Source organism: Oratosquilla oratoria, chromosome 28, assembly GCF_046742065.1.
Source record: "Oratosquilla oratoria isolate Oo_2021 chromosome 28, ASM4674206v1, whole genome shotgun sequence".
Classification (NCBI taxonomy): domain Eukaryota; kingdom Metazoa; phylum Arthropoda; class Malacostraca; order Stomatopoda; family Squillidae; genus Oratosquilla; species Oratosquilla oratoria.
Genome location: NC_134804.1, coordinates 46,047,596 through 46,067,019, shown reverse-complemented (window position 1 = coordinate 46,067,019; position 19,424 = coordinate 46,047,596). Strand labels below are relative to the sequence as shown.

The 19,424-nt window shown below is 37.6% G+C and overlaps 1 protein-coding gene across 2 annotated transcripts; it reads right to left on the bottom strand.

The window, feature by feature from the left end:
• Positions 1 to 1,989: 1,989 nt before the first annotated feature.
• Positions 1,990 to 18,717, bottom strand: Atac1 (Ada2a-containing complex component 1). Of its 2 annotated transcripts, XM_076211404.1 has the most exons (11): positions 18,698 to 18,717; positions 15,501 to 15,558; positions 15,088 to 15,290; positions 14,740 to 14,856; positions 13,672 to 13,791; positions 12,564 to 12,670; positions 10,819 to 10,895; positions 9,525 to 9,640; positions 7,962 to 8,111; positions 7,594 to 7,722; positions 1,990 to 5,166 (listed from the first exon to the last, which is right to left on the bottom strand). In XM_076211404.1, the coding sequence occupies exons 2-11, from the start codon at positions 15,520 to 15,522 to the stop codon at positions 4,975 to 4,977; spliced, it is 1,233 nt and encodes a 410-aa protein (XP_076067519.1). In that variant the 5' UTR covers positions 15,523 to 15,558; positions 18,698 to 18,717; the 3' UTR covers positions 1,990 to 4,974. The 2 variants fall into 2 exon arrangements, with proteins under 2 accessions (XP_076067519.1, XP_076067520.1); XM_076211405.1 differs by lacking the exon at positions 18,698 to 18,717 and having other exon boundaries at positions 15,088 to 15,333.
• Positions 18,718 to 19,424: the final 707 nt, after the last annotated feature.

Genomic DNA, 19,424 nt, shown 5'->3' with positions numbered 1-19,424 from the left:
AAAAAAAAAAAAAAAAGGGCATACCTGCGAAACTAGCCAGGAATAAACTCAGACTAAGACTCCTGTGTTTCCTACTCCATTTGTCATATGTATATACATACATACATATACAAATGGCTTTTTCCCCTTTACAAAGGAGGAAGCTGAAGTCAAAAGGCATAATTCCACTCCCACGCATTCCACCCCCATTCACCACCCCTCTCTTCCTCTTATCTTGGCTCCTCCTGGATGATGGGTCATCCCTGCATCTTGCCCATCTCCCTGGGTCAGAAACAATTTGTATATGTAATGACAATAATTGTTGCCTTGAATTTCAATCTATATACCAAGGTCTTTTTTCTCCTTACCATTGAGGTAGCCAGGTTTTGCTGAGTGGAAACCCATAGCCTTACATACATACATACATACATATACCAAGGCTTTTTTCCCCTTACAAGGGAGGTAGCCAAAAAGAAAAAGGCATAAAATCATTCCCACCCATTCCATCCCTAAATACACTCCACTCCCCTCCACCCTCCCTCCCATCTTAGCACCTGGTGATGGTCCTTGGACCCTCCTGTACATCTCTATGAAAACCACTGGACTGTTTTCTGTGCAGTACAAGTGTTGGACTGTTTCTATGTCACCTGCTCAGAGTGGTGAAAGGGAGATAGTTGCTGGTCAGCTCTGCCTATGTGAAGAGGTAGAGTAAATACCAGAGGTGGGTGCAGCACTGTCGGACAGGTAGTGCATTACTGAAAAATCTGGGGTGCATTTCCATCAATGCATTATTGATTTCAATTTACTTTCAGCAGTCCTCATTACTTCTATGCCTTTTTCTTTTAGGCTACCCCCCCCCCCGTGTAAGGGGGAAAAAGCCTTTGGTATATGTATGTATGTAGTCCTCGTTACTGCATATGTGTATACAGTGAGACCTCTCATTAACGGATGTTAATTAGCTGTGTTTGTGGTGTTTTCACTGTGTTTTCGGTGTTTTGGAGTGGTTTCTGGGTAGCATAGTGATTGCATGCACTAAACAACAGCACCAAAAACACTGAAAACACAGCAAAAACACTGCAAACACTGCTAATTAATGTCCATTAATGAGAGGTCTCACTATATGTATGTACACATATGCAGATTTTTCGGTAACACACTACTCGTCCGACAGTAATGTGCCCATCACTGGTAAATACCACTGAAACAGAAAGGTCTTGGGTTTAGTCTGTTAACCCAGTGCCAGCCCCTCAAAGCAAAACAGCCAAAAGACTCATCATAACCTTCTTAGAGTTGCTTAGGTTCTGAAGAAATTGGATGTAAAAATTGTATAGGAAGTCTCCTATATATGAAATGGATACATACATTCAAACATTTTAATATCGTGATCATTTGTATATTAAAGAAAGACAACTGCTACAGTCATTCGTGCAGTAAACTTAGTTACAGTACTTTCATTATTCTTGTCATACTTTTTTTTCTGTACCATTGAAGGATATGTCTTGCATAGCAAAAATTTTCCTCACTTTTTCCTTTTCTTACTTTCAAATCTTTGTATATTGGAGTTTTGCATATAGGGGATTCTTTGATATTTGAGTATGATAAAAGTACCAATATGATCCTCACTCAAAATTGCTCACCATGTGACAAAGGTGCTATATATAAAATTCCTTCAGGGACTGTGATAAGTTTTATATAAGACAAACTTTTAAAGTCATAGAAATTAGGATTTCTCTGCCTAAGCAGTGTCAGAACTGACTCAAAAATTAATGTATTACTCCAACATAAACCAATTACTAATACCACATTGATTGACCAGAAGCTCAAATTTTACTCAAATCAAAATGTTTCCTCATGAGGAATATGTCTGAAACATGATCAATCTCAGGTGAAAATGCAAGTCATGTAAATATGAATTATGGACATTCTCAATATGATATATTGTTGACCAAATTTTACATACATACATATCATACATACATATATCTATATATATATATATATATATATATATATATATATATATATATATATATATATATATATATATATAATCCACCAGATATACCTAATTGAGATGAGGTAAAGTGAAGGTAGGTAGGGTCAGTGTACCTTCCCACATCCCTTTCCAGTGGACATCTTCCTCTTTTGTCTGTGTGCCTTTCTTATGTGTATATAACTACCAAATTTATGTCTTTCTGTTATGTTGTCTGAGGATATAATACATAATAGTACATACCTTCTTGAAGTTTTTGTTCTCCTGTCATAGTTTTTCATATATATTAGTGGCTATCTCCCTTATAATGGGGAAGAAGCCATTGATATACAGATCATATACTAGAACAATACAGTAACAAATGTGTAAAAATAGACTAAAAATCCACTATGGGAGATAGAGAAAGAGAAGAACTGCAAGTTTTGTATATTATCACCACTAATAGTGAATCTCTTCTGTAGTTACTATCTACTGAAGTGGGCCACATTTTGTGATAATATACAAAACTTACAATTCCTTTGTTTTTATCTAATAGTAAGAGAACCTAGACTCCCAGGTACAGTAATACATAACATAAACAAAAGGGTGCAAGGACCACTGTCAGCTACTATGAGACCACAAGTTTCTCATTGTTGACTAAAGAAGAGAGAAAAGGGAAGAAAAAAACAATAATAAATACATACATATATATATACCAATGTCTTTTTCCCCCTTATAAAGAAGGCAGCCAAAAACAAAGGCATAAAATCTACTTCCATCCATTCCACTCCCACATACTCCACTCCCATTCACCCCCCTCCCTCCCTCTTATCTTGGCTCCTCCTGGATGACGGGTCATCCCTGTATCTCACCCATTGCCCTGGGTCAGAGGCAATGTAGAAAAAAAAAATTGATGACTGCATCAAATTATACAAGGAGTACAGCATGCCATCAATGTAGAAAGATTAACTCCATTGCAACCAAAACACTTACCTGACACCTGCTCCTCTTCAGGTGTGGTGATGATGATGATGCAGATTCACCTGCTCAGAAATTATGTAAAACCACTGGCAATTTCAGAATCCTAAAACTTGTTTTATGGTGTATGTCTTGGTGGTTAACCATACATCAACTGAAAGGTGACACACCAAAAACATTTAGAGAGCTGTAAAAAGAGTTGTGATTTAAACTGAACTACGAGAGAGAGGGACAGACAGACTGACAAACAGAGAGAAAGAGAGGAACGAAAGTCTATTAAGAGGACATACATACATACATACATATACCAAGGTTTTTTCCCCCTTACTAGGGAGGTAGCCAAAAAGGAAAAGGCATAAAATCATTCCCACCCATTCCATCCCCGAAAACACTCCACACCCCTCCACCCTCCCTCCCATTTTAGCACCTTAGGACATAGCAAAACAATAAAAGAAGACTGTACTTGAAGGATATTACGAAATACACCTTTCCTCACTGACACATTAATTTGGGAACAAATTACAAGAAGAAACAATCAAGGTGGACAGTGTACATAAATTTAAAGCAGGTTGATACATGGAGAAACAAAGATGGAACCCCATGTCCAAGGCTCCATTTATTTAGAATTAAGTAAATACTCTTTGCTAAGATGAGAGGGAGGGTGGAGGGGTGTGGAGTGTATTCAGTGATGGAATGGGTGGGAATGATTTTATGCCTTTTCCTTTTTGGCTACCTCCCTTGTATGGGGAAAAAAGCCTTGGTATATTTAAGTAAATATTCAATTGTGTGAGTAAATATACCCATACAGGATGGTTGATTGAAGCAATGTACCACCTAGCATTTGCCCCTTCCTCCCAACACAGACACTTACTGATAATGATAATAATAATAAAAAAAATAAATAGATAAAAGAGAGAGATGAAAACATGAAGTTCACAATACTTTCAATTTTTACAAGCCATGTTGAATCTTGAGATTTCATCCCCTTTTCAAATAACTGATCATTTGTTGCCTCAATTCATAGACTGGCAACCAACAACCCTGTAGCATCAACCAAGTCCTGAAACCCTCTTGTAGATCTTTCTGGAATGCATCTGTGTTGCTCAAGCATGGGCCAGTTTCTATGTCACCAGCTGGTAGAAAGAAAAGGGTGGTCACCAGCTGTTCGTTCCCCTTTTGTAAAAAAGTAGTGGATAAACAATAGAAATAGAAGTTGATGGAAAGAATTTAAACTTGGTCCAAACACCAGGCTCTGAAGTCTCCAACTCTGAGTGGAAGTGAGGGTGTTGATGGACAGTTGGGAGGTAACCCTTCCTGATGTCTATTCCTTGAGACCACGTCATGCAGGTTCTAATTAACAGTCCCTTCAAATAATTCTATAAAACTCTCAGTGTTCCTTATCTACATTGAATAGGTTAAAAAAAATAAATGTATTATTCAAATTCTTGATTTCTTGTACCGCAAAAATATCTATACACAAAGATGAGACTTCTTTATTTAAGAAAACATTGGACACTTAACCCGTTTGCTGCAGAGTGGGTTCCCCTCCACTGAATAAAACTGTCTGGTGACAGCTAGAACACATACTAAACTCATAAAGGCAGCAAAGGTTTAGTCAAGAGAGGTTTGAGATAAGTTTAACCCTTACTACAGAGGAGGTTTCCCTCAAATATATAATGTCACCTGGTAAACAAATAAATGTTTAAGTCATAAAATGCAGCAGAAGGGTTAATCCATTATTGATAAACATGTTTATGTATCTCCAAATTCCTATGCAAATTGCTGATATGATGAGACTGTTCCAATTTCGGAATAGGTAGCAGATAAATGAGTATCAATAAAAGGTATTGGATGACTGCTTTGGAAAAAAAAAAAAAAAAAAAAAAAAAAGTCCAAAAGTAATACATGCCATTTCTTGTTTCAATTAGAGCTACACTTCTTTATCCTTCCAGCATTCTGAATACTTCCTTTCTGACCTGCAGACACACAACTGCTCCTCAACAACATATGTCAATAACTTCCATCTTGTGTGTTAATATGACACATCAGTCAGGATTGTTGATGCTGTCCTTGATGGACATATAGGAGTAAGGTTTCAGAATATGAGTGGGAGAATGGGTTGTGGTAGAGAAGTTCATCTTGACACACTGGTCACACAGATCGATGCTTGTACTGGGTGGACACTCCATGCAGTGCCAACGCGTGCCTTCAATGGGAGATTTACCACACACATCACACTGAAGTGAAAGAGGAAACAGGAGAGAATTAAAACCTGCAGACCGAAAATCATTGTACATACAGAAAGATAAATTGCTAACAACCCCTTGTATGAGCAAAAGCAGCAACAGCTGCAACAGCATTGTAGGAGAGAGGTCAAACACAGAGTATGGGATCCAATGTATTTAAGGTAAATGTTTTGAATCTGGTTTTATATCTCTCATTGAAAATATAAATCAAAACAATGGATTTTTACAATAAATAAATCTTTAACAATTTTAATAACAAAGTAACAAGCAATTTATGCAAATTGTGTTTACACCAGTTTCAGGTTCGTTTCTCCCCAGAAGCTCAGGTTACATAAGGAGTCAGATGTTTGTCCACTATGTTATTTCTGAAGAAGCCCTACTGGGCAAAACATTAAATACATTGGATCCCATACTCTGCGTTTGGCCTCTCTCCTACAGCCCCTTGTATATTCAAACCAAGGGATGATGTGTCTTTTGGTAGGTAAATGTACAACAACATATCTGCTGTGAACACAGATTTGCTTATCACATACTCGTAAAATACAAATTACAATCATACCTATATTTGCAATTTATAAAACCTATTCTAACAAAATATGGGAAATTGTTATGCAAGGAGGGTCTTTGGAGTTTTGTTTATGGTAACTGAAGCCTGACTGTATCCCTAAAACCGCAAACTGCCAGCAGTCTAAACCTACTCAAAGTCTGACCTTGAACATATAAGGTGGAGAGTAATTTTCTGTGATTTTTTTTTCAACCATACCTTATATGTGTAAATAAAATAGTAATTTTCTCAGTTCTGAAATTTAATTTAGCTGTACAACCAACTATTCATTGGTCACTACCTACATTTACTTTATTTATAACAAAAACACTACTAATGCTGCTGCTGTTCTCATCTCCTAATATGAAGTCTATTTTGATCCTTATTTCTTCTTTTGGATTTCTCCAAATCCACTGTTGATCTACATGCTTCAGAAAAAAAAAGTGTTAATTATTCTCATGGAGATGGTTAAAGAAAATGGAGAAAAGTGGGAAGTGAGCCAGTTGTTGTTTGCTGATGACACTGCACTTGTGGCAGGTCAGAGGGGGATTAAAGCAGTTAGTGACAGAATTTAGGAAGGTATGCAATAGGAGAAAATTGAAGGTAAGTGTGAGTAAAAGGTGATGAGATGCATAAGGGGAGAGGGTGGCAGCAAGTTGGAAGTATGTGTTAAGGGAAGAGAGACTGGAGGAAGTGGATAGTTTTAGGTAACTGGGGTTGCATGTGGCAGGAAAGGGAGGAGTGGAGGTGGAGGTAAATTGTAGATTGAAAGAAGCAAGTAAATGCCTTGGAGGATTAAAAAGTGTCATGAGAAACAAGTATTTGGGAATGAATGCAATGAGATAGGAAGGTGGTGATTGTGCCAAAAGAACTGTATGAAGTGGAGACTTGGAATCTAAGAGAGGCATAGGGGAAAAGTTTAAATATATTTGAGATGAAATGTCTGAGAAGTATGAGGTCAAAGGGGGTTTGAGCAAGAGGGGAATGTCTGTTGAGCAGGGAAGGGAGTAGGTAGGAGATAGGGGTGAGTGGAGAATGGCTATGTATAGATAATACTGTTATGCAAGGAAGGGAGCGGTGCAGGATGAGGGGTACATTTGGGTGTGGTTATGCGTGAATGATATTTTGATGCACCCAAAAAGTAATTTTCCCTGTCTTTTCTTTTCTGCATGGGGGGACAGAGAGGGGGGGTACCAGTTAAATGAAGTGGCCTTGCTGTTGATATAATGTGACTTGCTGCATTGCAACTGATCCAGGGCAGTGGGCAGGATACAAGGATGACTTATCATCCATGAGGAGCTAAGACAAGAAGGAGGAAAGGGTGGTGGATGGTTGTGAAATGGCTGGGAGTGGGTACTTGTCTTTGGGCTTGGCTACCTCCCTTGAATGGGGGAAAAAACTCTTAGTATATAGATAGATAGTAATTAGTGTCATGGCTAGTAATAAACACAAGTTAAATAAGTTCTGATATCTATATGGGAAATCTTAAAGATATTACTGAAAACAAGAAAGCAGGGCAAAAAATATATATATTATCACTTAACCCCTTCACTCTGGGCCAAAATCTCGCGGGCAGCATTAGCTGCCAGACGTGCGATGTTGCGTCATAATACTCGCATTATCAAAAATAAAGTTACCGCTGTATTACTCGTTCTCTTTCACCCGCGAATTTTGATAAACATAAAAAACATGATGAAGCCAGTTTATAGAGTATGGGGGTCACGCAGGTACAACTACAATATATATAATCAAGACGCCGACATCGGCATCCTCGCGTACCCATTTGCTCCTCATAACGCCTACGTAGGCGTCATCGTATCGAAGGGATTAAAAACAGTTTATAAGATATGCAAGGTACATGTTACCTGACTTACCATAAAATCGAAGTGCTTTACAACTCCTAACTCTCCTTCGGTTTCCTTCAAATTCCGGATTCTCTTCAAATGTATTAGCTCTTGATATTCTTCGCTGTTCCACAATTCTTCTGCTATATCTTCTTCATCCTAAGAATGGCATATACCCTATTAGTTACTCTCATATCAACCTTATATGTTGATTTTTTCATCATTATATGCTCTCATTGACACGTGAAAATAACAAAAAATTCAAAAGATGATGCAAACTAATGGATATGTGCAGGAGAGCCAGCAGGAATAGCAGATGTACTGTGCTACTGTATATTCAAAATTCCATGATTAATCTGAACAAATTATAGATTATGAACAAATTAGTCTCTCCTTACTGAAACATCTGCGTCTCTTTTCATTGTACTATGGGCACTGGGCTTATCTACATCCGCTTCCTCATCTAGACCACTATAGTTGAAGGCAGACATGAAGTGTGAACGTTGAAAGTGTGAAGCATGAACTATGGCATGTTTCTTTTTGGAATTCTGCATAAAGCATCAAGATGAAAACCTTATTAATATCTGTACATGAAGAAACATACAATATAATAGTACATTAAGTCCAAAAAGCAGCAGAGAAAGTATATATATTAGCCCTCCATGTATGCAAAGGATACATGCTGTACAACATGAATTTGTATAAAATAAATACTCTACACTTTCATACAACAGAATGAAAACAACTACAAATCAGCAAGTCCTCACATAATGAACAATTCAGTTAATAAATGAGATTCTTGAATGAATCATGTTTGCATATAGTAACCCAATTAGACATCAATCTTTTAATTACCCTAGTTCTCTCCTGCATGAGATCCACAACAACCAGCTATGATCATTGGTGCACTTCATAAGCCAGTAATGAGATTTTGTGTCTAGGAAGAGTGAGTGTAGGACAATGTAGTATCGAGTTCTCTGTGTCTTTTATGTGGTAGTTGCACCTTGGGCAACTGATGTCTCATGCTGGGTTGAATCTATGTTGGTACTGTTTCTTTATATAATAATGATGACCTGAATGTAGGTGCCAGGGTAATTCTTGCTTGTTTTGAGAATTATTTTCCTACTGGTTGATTTCTGGGTGAGGAGGGTGGGGGGAGTGGAGTGAGTGGTTTCTATGCCTTTTTTTTTTTGGTTACCTCCCTTGTAAGGGGGAAAGAAGCCTTTGGTGTATGTATGTATGTATGATTTCTGGGGGAGTCTATTTGGGTAAAAAATTTGGTTGTGGGAGTGCAAGCTTCCAGTCAGCGAAACTTGAGGCAACAATTATCATCATCACTGTTCTGGTCAACACCTGATGACCTCAAGGCATTATCACACTGGGCTATTTTTCCTCCAACTGTTGGAGGAAATTTGCAGCCCACAGCTTTCGAGAAGGAATCTGATATGCTGGAGGAAAATAACTTTCCTCCAGCATATCAAATGACATTCTATGTATTTTTGTTAAGAAAATAAAATAGTTTGCGACAGTGATTTTACAGCGGAAAAAGTTCTGGAGGTGGGTGGTACAGCCGATTAATCAAAGGTTGGAGAAAAAATAGCCCAGTGTAATAACTCCTTCATTCACTTGAGGCATAGCTTTCAGAATGAAGAGATATACTCAATACATTGTATCCACCAATATACAAAGACTATGACATAAACATTTGAGGTTTATATGCACTTTTATACTTTAGAATGAGGCCAACAGGCTGTCTTAAACTTTAGTAAGTAATCTACAGCATTTTATCTAATTTAATCTGACATGAGGGAAGGGGGCGCATGCAATAGACAATAATAAGATTATATGACAAAGACCAATGCTGGGCACCAGAATGTAGATTAAGGTAGCACCAACAGTTGTTTCCCTCTAATGTCCAAATCTTTATTTTCACTTCTAATTCCAAGACTCGCTATACTCACCGATCTTCTCACAAGAGTGTTGCTGGGAGCTCTGCCAGGCACAGGTAGACCCTTCCGTTTGAGGGCAATGAAATACTTTTGAACACGACTCTGCACCTGAAGAGGAGTCCGAGTACCTGCAAGGAAGAAAGGTGAGAAAATCAATCAATCAGTTGCCGTGGTTCTTTCCTGCAAGAGACCTGTAGCTCTGGGTTATCTGACAAGAGCCTCTGTACTGGCCTATAAGTCACCTAATGAAGAGATTTTGTGTTCTATGGACTGTTTGTGTTCCATGCACAAATATGCCAAAAGGTCCTTTTCTCTTTTTAAGAGGGTGGCCTAGCCAAGCCATACCCACACTTCGTCCATCCCACATCCATTTGTTGTCCCTTTACCTAGTTCCTTGTGGACGAAGAGTCATCCCTGTTTCTTGCCCATTACTCAGGTCAGAAGCAATGGAACAAGACACACAAACTCCATAGCAGGGCCCAAGAGCAGAAGCTGGTTTATCCCTACCACTTCACTAGATGATAAACCTCCCCCACTCTCAGGAAGCTCGCTGGCCGAGCGGGTTAGGGCGTCATTACTTGTGGCAAAGGTTGAGGGGATGGCGGTTTGAATCCTGCCACCACCGAAGTTGAACCAAGGGCATGGTTCATTAAATTCCACGCTACAAAGTCCTCTGTGAGGGGCACCATCCTAGCCTTCCGATAGGGGGGATTTTGTGATGTTAAACCATATCATCATCATCACTCCAGAATCCAAGAATAAATCTCTAAGGCCACGTCAGATTATCATCCATTCACAGCCACTTTCCACTCACACCTATCTCTCATCCTCTCCTTTCCTCTTGTACCTAAGGTCCCCTCCACCCCATCCACTCATCCCACTCGTCTTCCTCTCAAGTTCACTCCATCCACTTCTGCCTTCCACATTTTTTCACTTGTCTTTCTTCATTCTTTCCGTATGACCAAACCATCCCAGTATTCCTTGACTGACCTCCTTTCCCAGCTCTTCAATCCCAACTCTCTACCTCACCTCCTCATTTCTCACATAATAATTACCTGCAGGAAATCAACTTGGAGCATGTAGTTATGATTACATAGAAATACCTCAACTATTTATGGTAAATTTTTTACACTGATATGGTTACTGCAACTATTTATAATTAACTGATAATCCAATCATATATTCTAATGCTATAAATTGTTTCCAAACACAATTTCTTCCCAGTGTTTTGACAGATGATATATATGAATTAGTGTACAGATCCCAAGTGTACTACACATCAAGCCCTTCCAAGGGATATCAATACCTAAGTCTCTGGAGATTTTAGCCCAACGGCGAGATGAAATTGGCTCATCTGGATATTTCATAAGGAGCTCCTCAAGCCTGGGGAGATAAAAAATATATTATATACAGTGGAAACTTACTTCTTCGACAACATACATACATATACCAAGGCTTTTTCCCCCTTTCAAGGGAGGTAGCCAAAAAGGGAAAGGCATAAAAACACTCCCACCCATTTCATCCCTAAATACACTCCACACCTCTCCCACCCTCCCTCTCATCTGAGCACCTCCTGGATGACGGGTCATCCCTGCACCCTGCCCACCGCCCTGGGTCAGAAGCAGTGTCGCAAGACACAGCACATCCACAGCAAGGCCGCTTCATTTAATCGGCGACCCCCCCCTCTCTGTCCCCCCTCTACGACAAAAGTATATATAAATAAATCATATATTTATATATATATATGTGGGTAAAAGTAAGGTGATGAGATGTACAAGGGGTGAAAGTGGCAGTAGACTGGAAGTGAGCATTAAGGAAGAGCGACTGGAAGAAGTGGATAGTTTTAGATACTTGGGTGCAAATGTGGCAGGAAAAGGTGGAGTGAAGGTGGAGGTAGAATGTAGATTGAGAGAAGCGAGTAAATGCCTTGGTGGATTGAAGAGTGTAATAAGGAATAGACATTTGGGAATGGATGCTAAGAGGAGACTGTATGAAGGAGTGATTGTGCCAACAGCACTGTATGGGGCAGAAACATGGAACATAAGAGAGGAAGAGAGGAGTTTGAATGTGTTTGAGATGAGGTGTCTGAGAAGTATGATGGGGGTTACTAGGCTAGATAGAGTGAGAAATGAGGAGGTGAGGAGGAGAACAGGGGTGGAAAGGGAGTTGGGAGATAGAGTTGATGAAAGAGTATTAGGATGCTTTGGACACATGGAAAGAATGAGTGAAGAAAGACTAGTAAAAGAGGTATGGAAGGCAGATGTGGAGGGAGTGAACATGAGGGGACGTCCTAGGATGAGGTGGATGGATGGGGTGAAGGGGGCTTTGGGGAAGAGGGGAATGTCTGTTGAGGAAGGACAGGAGAGGACAGAAGACAGGGGTGAATGGAGAATGGTTGTATATGGATGATGATGTGATGCATGAGGTGGAATGGGTGGGGGGGGGATGGGGGTGAGGTAGTATGTGTGAGCAAATTTTGACGCAGACCAAAGGGATTTCTCCACGTCTTCTCCTTTTATGCATGGGGGGGACGGAGAGGGGGGTCACCGATTTAATGAAGCGGCCTTGCTGTGGATGTGCTGTGTCTTGCAACACTACTTCTGACCCAGGGCAGTGGACAAGGTGCAGGGATGACCCGTCATCCAGGAGGTGCTAAGATAAGAGGGAGGGTGGAGGGGTGTGGAGTGTTTTTAGGGATGGAATAGGTGGGAGTGATTTTATGCCTTTTCCTTTTTGGCTACCTCCCTTGTAAGGGGGAAAAAGCATTGGTATATGTATGTATGTATGTATGTATATATATATACATATATATATATATACATATTATATATATATATATATATATATGTATATGTATTTTTGAAGAGCTGGAGTCCAGGATTTTTTTTTTTTTTTTTTTTTTTTTTTTTAAAGAACAATGCCACTACCCTGAAGAGGATAATAAAGATAAGCCATCCTTAACATAAATTTGCAACTATGACGTTACATCTGTGTGTTAAATACTTAATAAACTATTACTGCTATTATCATACTAAATCATAAATTACTTACTTTCTCTGTTCTTCCTCTGACCAAGCTTGGTTGAATGTTTGGGGTTTAGTTTCATCGTACGGGCGACCTCGCACCATAACTCGACTATCGTTGCTGTCCTGCCCATCCTATAATTCAGGTAAATTTATTATTTAACATCAGTCATATGAATAAAAATGAGAATTTGATCTGCCCCATAGTAATTTTATTCTATACATAAGATTAAGTATACAAAGAACAGCTACTAAAATAGTCCTCAGTCTAAGAAGATTTACTGGGAGAGAAAAAAAAAAGAGAGAGAAAAAAAGAGGAATTTACATTTTGTTCCCAATAATCAGCCCTTCTATACTTAAGAAAAATATCTTAATGAAGAGGCGGAGTGACATGGGTGGTAAAGGAGGGTAGCAGAAAGGAGGGATAGTAGACATTAAAAGTGATCACTATTCTTTGAGTGGAAGTTAGTCACTATGGAAAAAATCCCAGCCACATTTTCTCTTTAACCATTTCTTAATCAAGATCAATTGCCTGTTTATTCTGAATGCTGTGAGGCAATTTAATTTAGCTGCAGGATACTCCTCCACATTCCAAGAGGAACTTTCTAGTTTTGATTGCTGAATACCAAAAAATTTCATTCAGATGCATTTCCCACCTTTCATCCCTTCCATACGATGATGCCTATGTAGGCATCATGAGGCACAAGTGGATATACAAGGATGCTGGCATCGGCATCTTGATTATATTTATTTTGTAGTCATAGCTAAGTGACCCTCAAATTCTGTGAACTGGTTTGATCATGTTTTCTGTGTTTATTATTAATCAGAGTGCAAGAGAATGAGTAATATAGCTATGACTTTATATTTTCCACTGCAAGTAGTGTGATGCATTGTACATTAGGCATCCAATGCTGCATGCAAAAATTTGACTCATACTGAAGATGTTAATAGCAAACAAATCTTGATTAAACCTTTCTGTACTATGATATATCTATTTCCTGCTAACACGACTTTTTTTTCAACTGTTTAGAATAACCTAAGTCATAAACTAGTTATAATAAAACAATAAAACCAGACATAATGTTTAGGAATACACCTGTCATCATTAATTCTAGAAAGAAGCACAATCTACTTACATCAGCGGTGCTTTCCTGAGATTTTTCGGCTGCTTCTTTCATCACCCGTTTGCGTGTTTTGGGACGCATCCCACATGTAATGGATTGTACATTATATTTTTCCCAGTCAATTTGTGGAATCTGCAACCAAGACACCAGTATAAAGCATTTATCCTTCAGCATTGAATACAGGTGCAGGTAATCATAATAATAAACATTTAAAACTACAATATGTTGTTAGAATGTAACATGAATTAGCTACCACATACTCTGACAAAATGAAAAAAATTGAGGATGAATTTCCAAGCAGAAATATAATATATATTTATTGAATTGTAAAATACAGGAAAGGAGCTATGCTTAAGAAATCCCATCTTTTTCTCCATCATTCAAACTTCATTTTAAATTTATTTATAGCTTTTGTTTGGATAAGTGTTTCATGATAAAAAAAGAAAACAAACGGTTGCTGGATGGATATGGGATGGACGAAAGGTGGGTGTGTGCTTTGGCTTACCATCTCCTTTATAGGAGGGGAAAATAACTTTTTGGTATATGTATGTATATGTTTAGTTTCAAGTATTGTCTTCTTTTAGGCAATTCCATGACTTGATACATCTGGTAAAGAAAACACTTTCTTGATATTCTTCAGGTCCTTTTCAGTTCATTCCAATAACCCCATTCCAAACTAAAAGACTGTTAGTTTTGTTTATTACTTTCATTTATCTAAACACCAGAAAACACAACTTCTTTTTTATGAGTGAGTTGTTGGTTAATCCAGTAGCTGTTTTCGGTTATCTGGAAGCCATGGTTTTTCTGAAGAGAAACCTAGGGGAAGAGACCAGTTGATTCTAGCTGCCTTTAGGTGATTTTAATCAGTTGTGAAAAACCCTTTTCACAGTTCAAGTCTTAATAATGAATGAAAAAAAACAAATTAAATATACCAAGAGGTTTTTCCCCTTTATAAGAGAGGCCAAATCAAAAGACACGTACCCACTCCAATCCATCACCCTTTCCCCCCTCTCATCTTAGCTCCTCATGGATGAAGGGTTATTCCTGTCTCCCACCCACTGCCCACTGAAAAACAATTACTTGTGTAATATCCTGTGGACCAGGTAAACGAAGATTTTGCCCATTTTGTAAAGCTGTGACAAACTGGATTGGGTCTTTAAGTGCTTCCTCTCTTGCTTCTTGCAGACGCTCCAAGTCCTGAAAAACAGATTACTACCAATGAGCAACAGACTTACTGACGCTTCAAAAGATACTGTATAAATAGGCAATTTCTTTTTAACTTTTGTAACACATAGATACATTTTTTCTCTGATTCATGTCAGATGCTCAAATTCACCTATCTCTGTTATTTCTGACAAGGAAATGCACTGCATACTTCTATTCACTTGAGGAGGCATCATCACCTTGAAGGAGTTCATACTCACTCACCTTAACTCCTTGTGCACGCTGGGACTCAAGCACGACAAGTGCACGTATCAACTGCTGGTAATCATGGTTACCCTTTAAAGCAAGTGGATCTGATTCAAAAAAATATTCACCACATTCTTCCCCTGGTGGAGCTAGGCTGGCAAACATATCATCAGCTTCAACTTGTTCATTTTCTCCCTGTTCAGTATCTACTAAAAGTTTATCTGTGAACAAACCATGATAACTTTCCTGAGAATACTGGTTTTCCTGAACAAAAGACAATGATTTATTTAAACAAAGTGTGATGAAGTTCCTGAAGTGAAACAAATTAGATGAAAATCACCGAAAATATACAAATATGTTTTCCATTAAATCCAAGAGAATTCAAAACAGATCACCAAACTCAATCCACCGATTGCAAAGATAGTAAGTACCTTCCAAGTTTTCTCCGTCCATGATGTCTGCTACAGGTCTTTACATATACATCAGCACCTGTAATATAAAAGCAGAAAATACTTCATTAGAAACATTAGACAACTGGAACAAAAAATGGGTAACTTTATGTGGTGGCTCTATAAGATACATCTGACAAAGAATAATCTCCATAATGTCCCATCTTCAACATCAACTGATCCCAGCCTTAACTTAACCTTAACCTAACCAACATAATATTTTTTAACGGAAAAAATGAGTAAAGAAAGATCAGCAAAAAAGATGTAGAGAGCAAAGGTGGATGGAGTGAACTTGAAGGGACAACTGAGGATGAGATGGATGGATGGGGCAAACGGGGATTTGAGCAATAGGGGGAAATTCTGCTGAGCAAGGGAGAAGGCATGGGATAGGGTTAAGTGGAAAATGGTTATGAAGCAGCCCTGCAGTGGACGTGGTGTGTCTTGAAGCATTGCTTCTGACCCAGGCAGTGGACGCGAGACAGGGATGTCCCTTCATCCATGTGTAGCAAAGATAAAAGGGTATAAATGTTGGTGGAAGGGAGTGGGTGCATGCCTAGACTTGACTATCTCAACTATAAGAGGGAAGAAACCCTTGGTATGTAGAGATAGACTGTTTTGGATGGTAATCAGTCTCACCACTTCTCTTTTCTAATCATAAGAGTAAACTTTGTTTTTTCCAAAGGAATTAGTTTTCAATAAAAATACAAAAACTAAAAATCTTATTCTCATAATTCTTAATAAAACCTATATATTAGGCTGTACAAAGAGCATACCATCTTTGATGTCCTTAACCACTTTAGTACAATGACGCCTATGTAGCATCATGAGGCATGAGCGGGTACACAAGGATGCTAACATCTGTGTCTTGATTACATATATTTTTTTGTAGTTGTACATGAGTTATCCCCAGATTCTGCGAACTAGTTTGATCACATTTTCTGTGTTTATCATTATTCAAAGTAAAAGAGAATGAGTAATACAGCAGTGACTTTATATCTTAGAATATGAGTAGTGTGATGAATTGTACATATGGCAGCCAATGCTGTGCATGAGAATTTGACTCATACTGAAGTGATTAAGGTTAAAAATTATATAGCCTAACCTATGCTGGAAAACCTCATAATGGAGGTCATTAATCCACTCTTCCTCTCTTTCCTTGTTTACACAAGTGATCATTGCAGATGGTTATAACAATGACCAAAAATGGCATACTTGGTAATAATGCACCAACTTCATAATTACAAAGACAAATTAAACTACCATCAGTTCTAACAAATTTCTAATGAAAACTAGTGTCCTCGGAAAACAATCCCTTCAGGAAAAAAAAAAAAAAAGGAAACTAGTTATTGTTTGAAACCAAATAGTAAATCCATTGGGACCAATAATAATCACATGATAGTTTGGTCTTCAAAGATGGTTGGTAATGAGAATTATTTCTCTACTGCCTATTTGAATACCCTGTCAACCTTCCCACCTCCATCTGGAAGTAAAGTAAACCCTCGATATAACGGACAATATGGAAACAGGTCTATCATTATATCTGATGATCTGTTATAACCAAGGATCCATTATATCTAATGGAAATACCAGACAGATTCATTATATCCTGAAGTGTGTCCAGTATTAGAAATTAGTATGATAAGAAATTACAATAAACCCTTGATATAATGGACAATATAAGGACAGAGGTCTGTTGTTATATCTAAAGATCCGTTATAACCAAGGATCCCTTGCTATAACGGATGAAAATCTGTTAGAGCAAGGGTTTGTTTGGTCAGATATTTTGTCTGTTATATCCCATATCCAGTAAATCAAGATCCATTATATCGAGGGTTTACTGTATAACAATTGGTCTTCTGACCAGGTTCATGATCTCTCTATCAACTTTAAATTATATTTCCTCCACCTTTTTGCATAACTCCTTCACTACGATGATGCCTACATAGGCGTCATGAAGCATGACTGGGTATATTAGGATGCCAGTGTCGACATCTTGATTATATTTATTTTGTTGTTGTAGCTGAGTGACCTCCATATCATGTGAACTGTCTTGATCATATTTTTTGTAGTTATTAATATTCAGAGTGAAAGAGAACTAATAATACAGCAGTAACTTAATATTTTATAACTCAAATATTGTGATGCTACTTCGAATCATCATACACCAACCAGCTGATGCTGCCCATAAAAATTTTACTCATATCTAAGAGGTTAAGGAGAGCTGACAGTTAGTGCTTATTTTCTTCTTTTAACCACTAACATAAAAAGTCCAATACAAATATGACACAAACAGCAGTCCACAACTTCTTCTAACTAAGGCTAGCCACATAACGCCAGGTCTTATGCACGTAGGTTTCTAGTCTGTGAAACTTGAGGTAACACTAATCATGAATGACACTACTTTTACTCATTCCTGACTTTTCTTTGGGGGAAACGTAATTTTGTTAATGGAAAAAAGATAAAATTCTGAGACAGGTTACTTTCCAAAACCACATCAATATCATTTTCATCATTATACTTCCATACACACTGTAGAGTAAAAAATTTGTGAAATGACAGTCTAATGACAATGTCATCTATGCATCCCAAAGATTACTACAATGTAACATGTTCTTTCTGATGTTCTGGTATCATTGTCATCTTCATGTTCTTCATTACATTGCTCTTTCACTATCTGCACTTTGGATTTATATAAAATGCTTTGTATTTTGCGATAAATACTGGGACTATGAGTCACTATCAGTACTTTTTTGTTCATTTTACACTGAGAGTAACTTGAACTTCATGATAAGTCTAAGAATTAAGTAAATAATGTAAACCCTTGCATACAATAATACAATTTTTCCACTAAAAGCATCCCCATGGTGAGATTAACATGTGGTGCTATGGTCACAACAAAAACATTTAATAAACCCTTTTCCAACTTAATTAGCTTTGAATAACCTTGCGGTGAAAACAGCCCCAGTGTTATTGTCACAGTACGATGAAAAATCGCTTCAGTAATTTGTATGAATCACAATATATAATTTATTAAACATTTCAGCATTCATTTTATTTCGCCCTTACTACCAGTTAACTTAATAATATATTTCAACCCTGCTACAGAAATAAACCATATTCATATATCATCCCCATCTACATTTAAGATTGTAATATATACAATACACATGTTTGTTTACCATTTTGAGGGTTGACATGCCTAACTGCTGTAATAAACTGTCTTGAATTTGTTTTGTAAACTGTCGTAGAGTTACAACTATAATTATATAATCTCACATGCACTGAGTAAAATAAATTTTATTATTGATTTTCATATCAAATATATATTTTCTACAATTAACATAAATTATTATTAACTGCTTTGCTAAAATGTTAAAAGCAAGATCTGGTTGTCATGGTAACTAGTGACGCTAGAACAGTTTTGAAGTCAACCAAGTAAAGTTCTATCTCAAGTGTTTTCTAGACATTTGAGAATATTTTGATTTTAGCTCATACTTTGTGTTGTCAGTTAAGTATTCATATAAACTTTTAAAGCATAGATATATACGCCATTCTATTAATTTGCATGAAATATAAGTTATGTGCACTCGACGTTGTCTTTGATATACAAGTACGCGCAATGTAAAATCACTAGAAAAATTATATTAAAACATAACAGCGTTAATTTGTAACATACATGAACATATTCTATTGTAAAATTTGCATAAATCATTAATTAATTAGCGTTACTGCGATAAAGCCACGTATAGGTGGACAAAAATATACGAAATGGTGATGTGTACAGTGTGATACAGTTACGTTCATATTTATCTCTGTGCTTTGTGCACAAGTCGTGAGGCATCTGTTAAACCAACATGCCTCTGTCTTCTTCCCCATGTCTGTGTAATTTGAAATATATATTTTCTT

Excerpts from the sequence above, each read along its gene's own strand:
- Atac1 (XM_076211404.1), bottom strand. The coding sequence starts at position 15,522 with ATGGACGGAGAAAACTTGGAAG. Across the intron at positions 15,291-15,500 it reads GGACGGAGAAAACTTGGAAG|ATAAACTTTTAGTAGATACT; the intron begins GTACTTACTATC and ends GTTTGTTCACAG. Across the intron at positions 12,671-13,671 it reads CTCAGGAAAGCACCGCTGAT|GATGGGCAGGACAGCAACGA; the intron begins GTAAGTAGATTG and ends CCTGAATTATAG.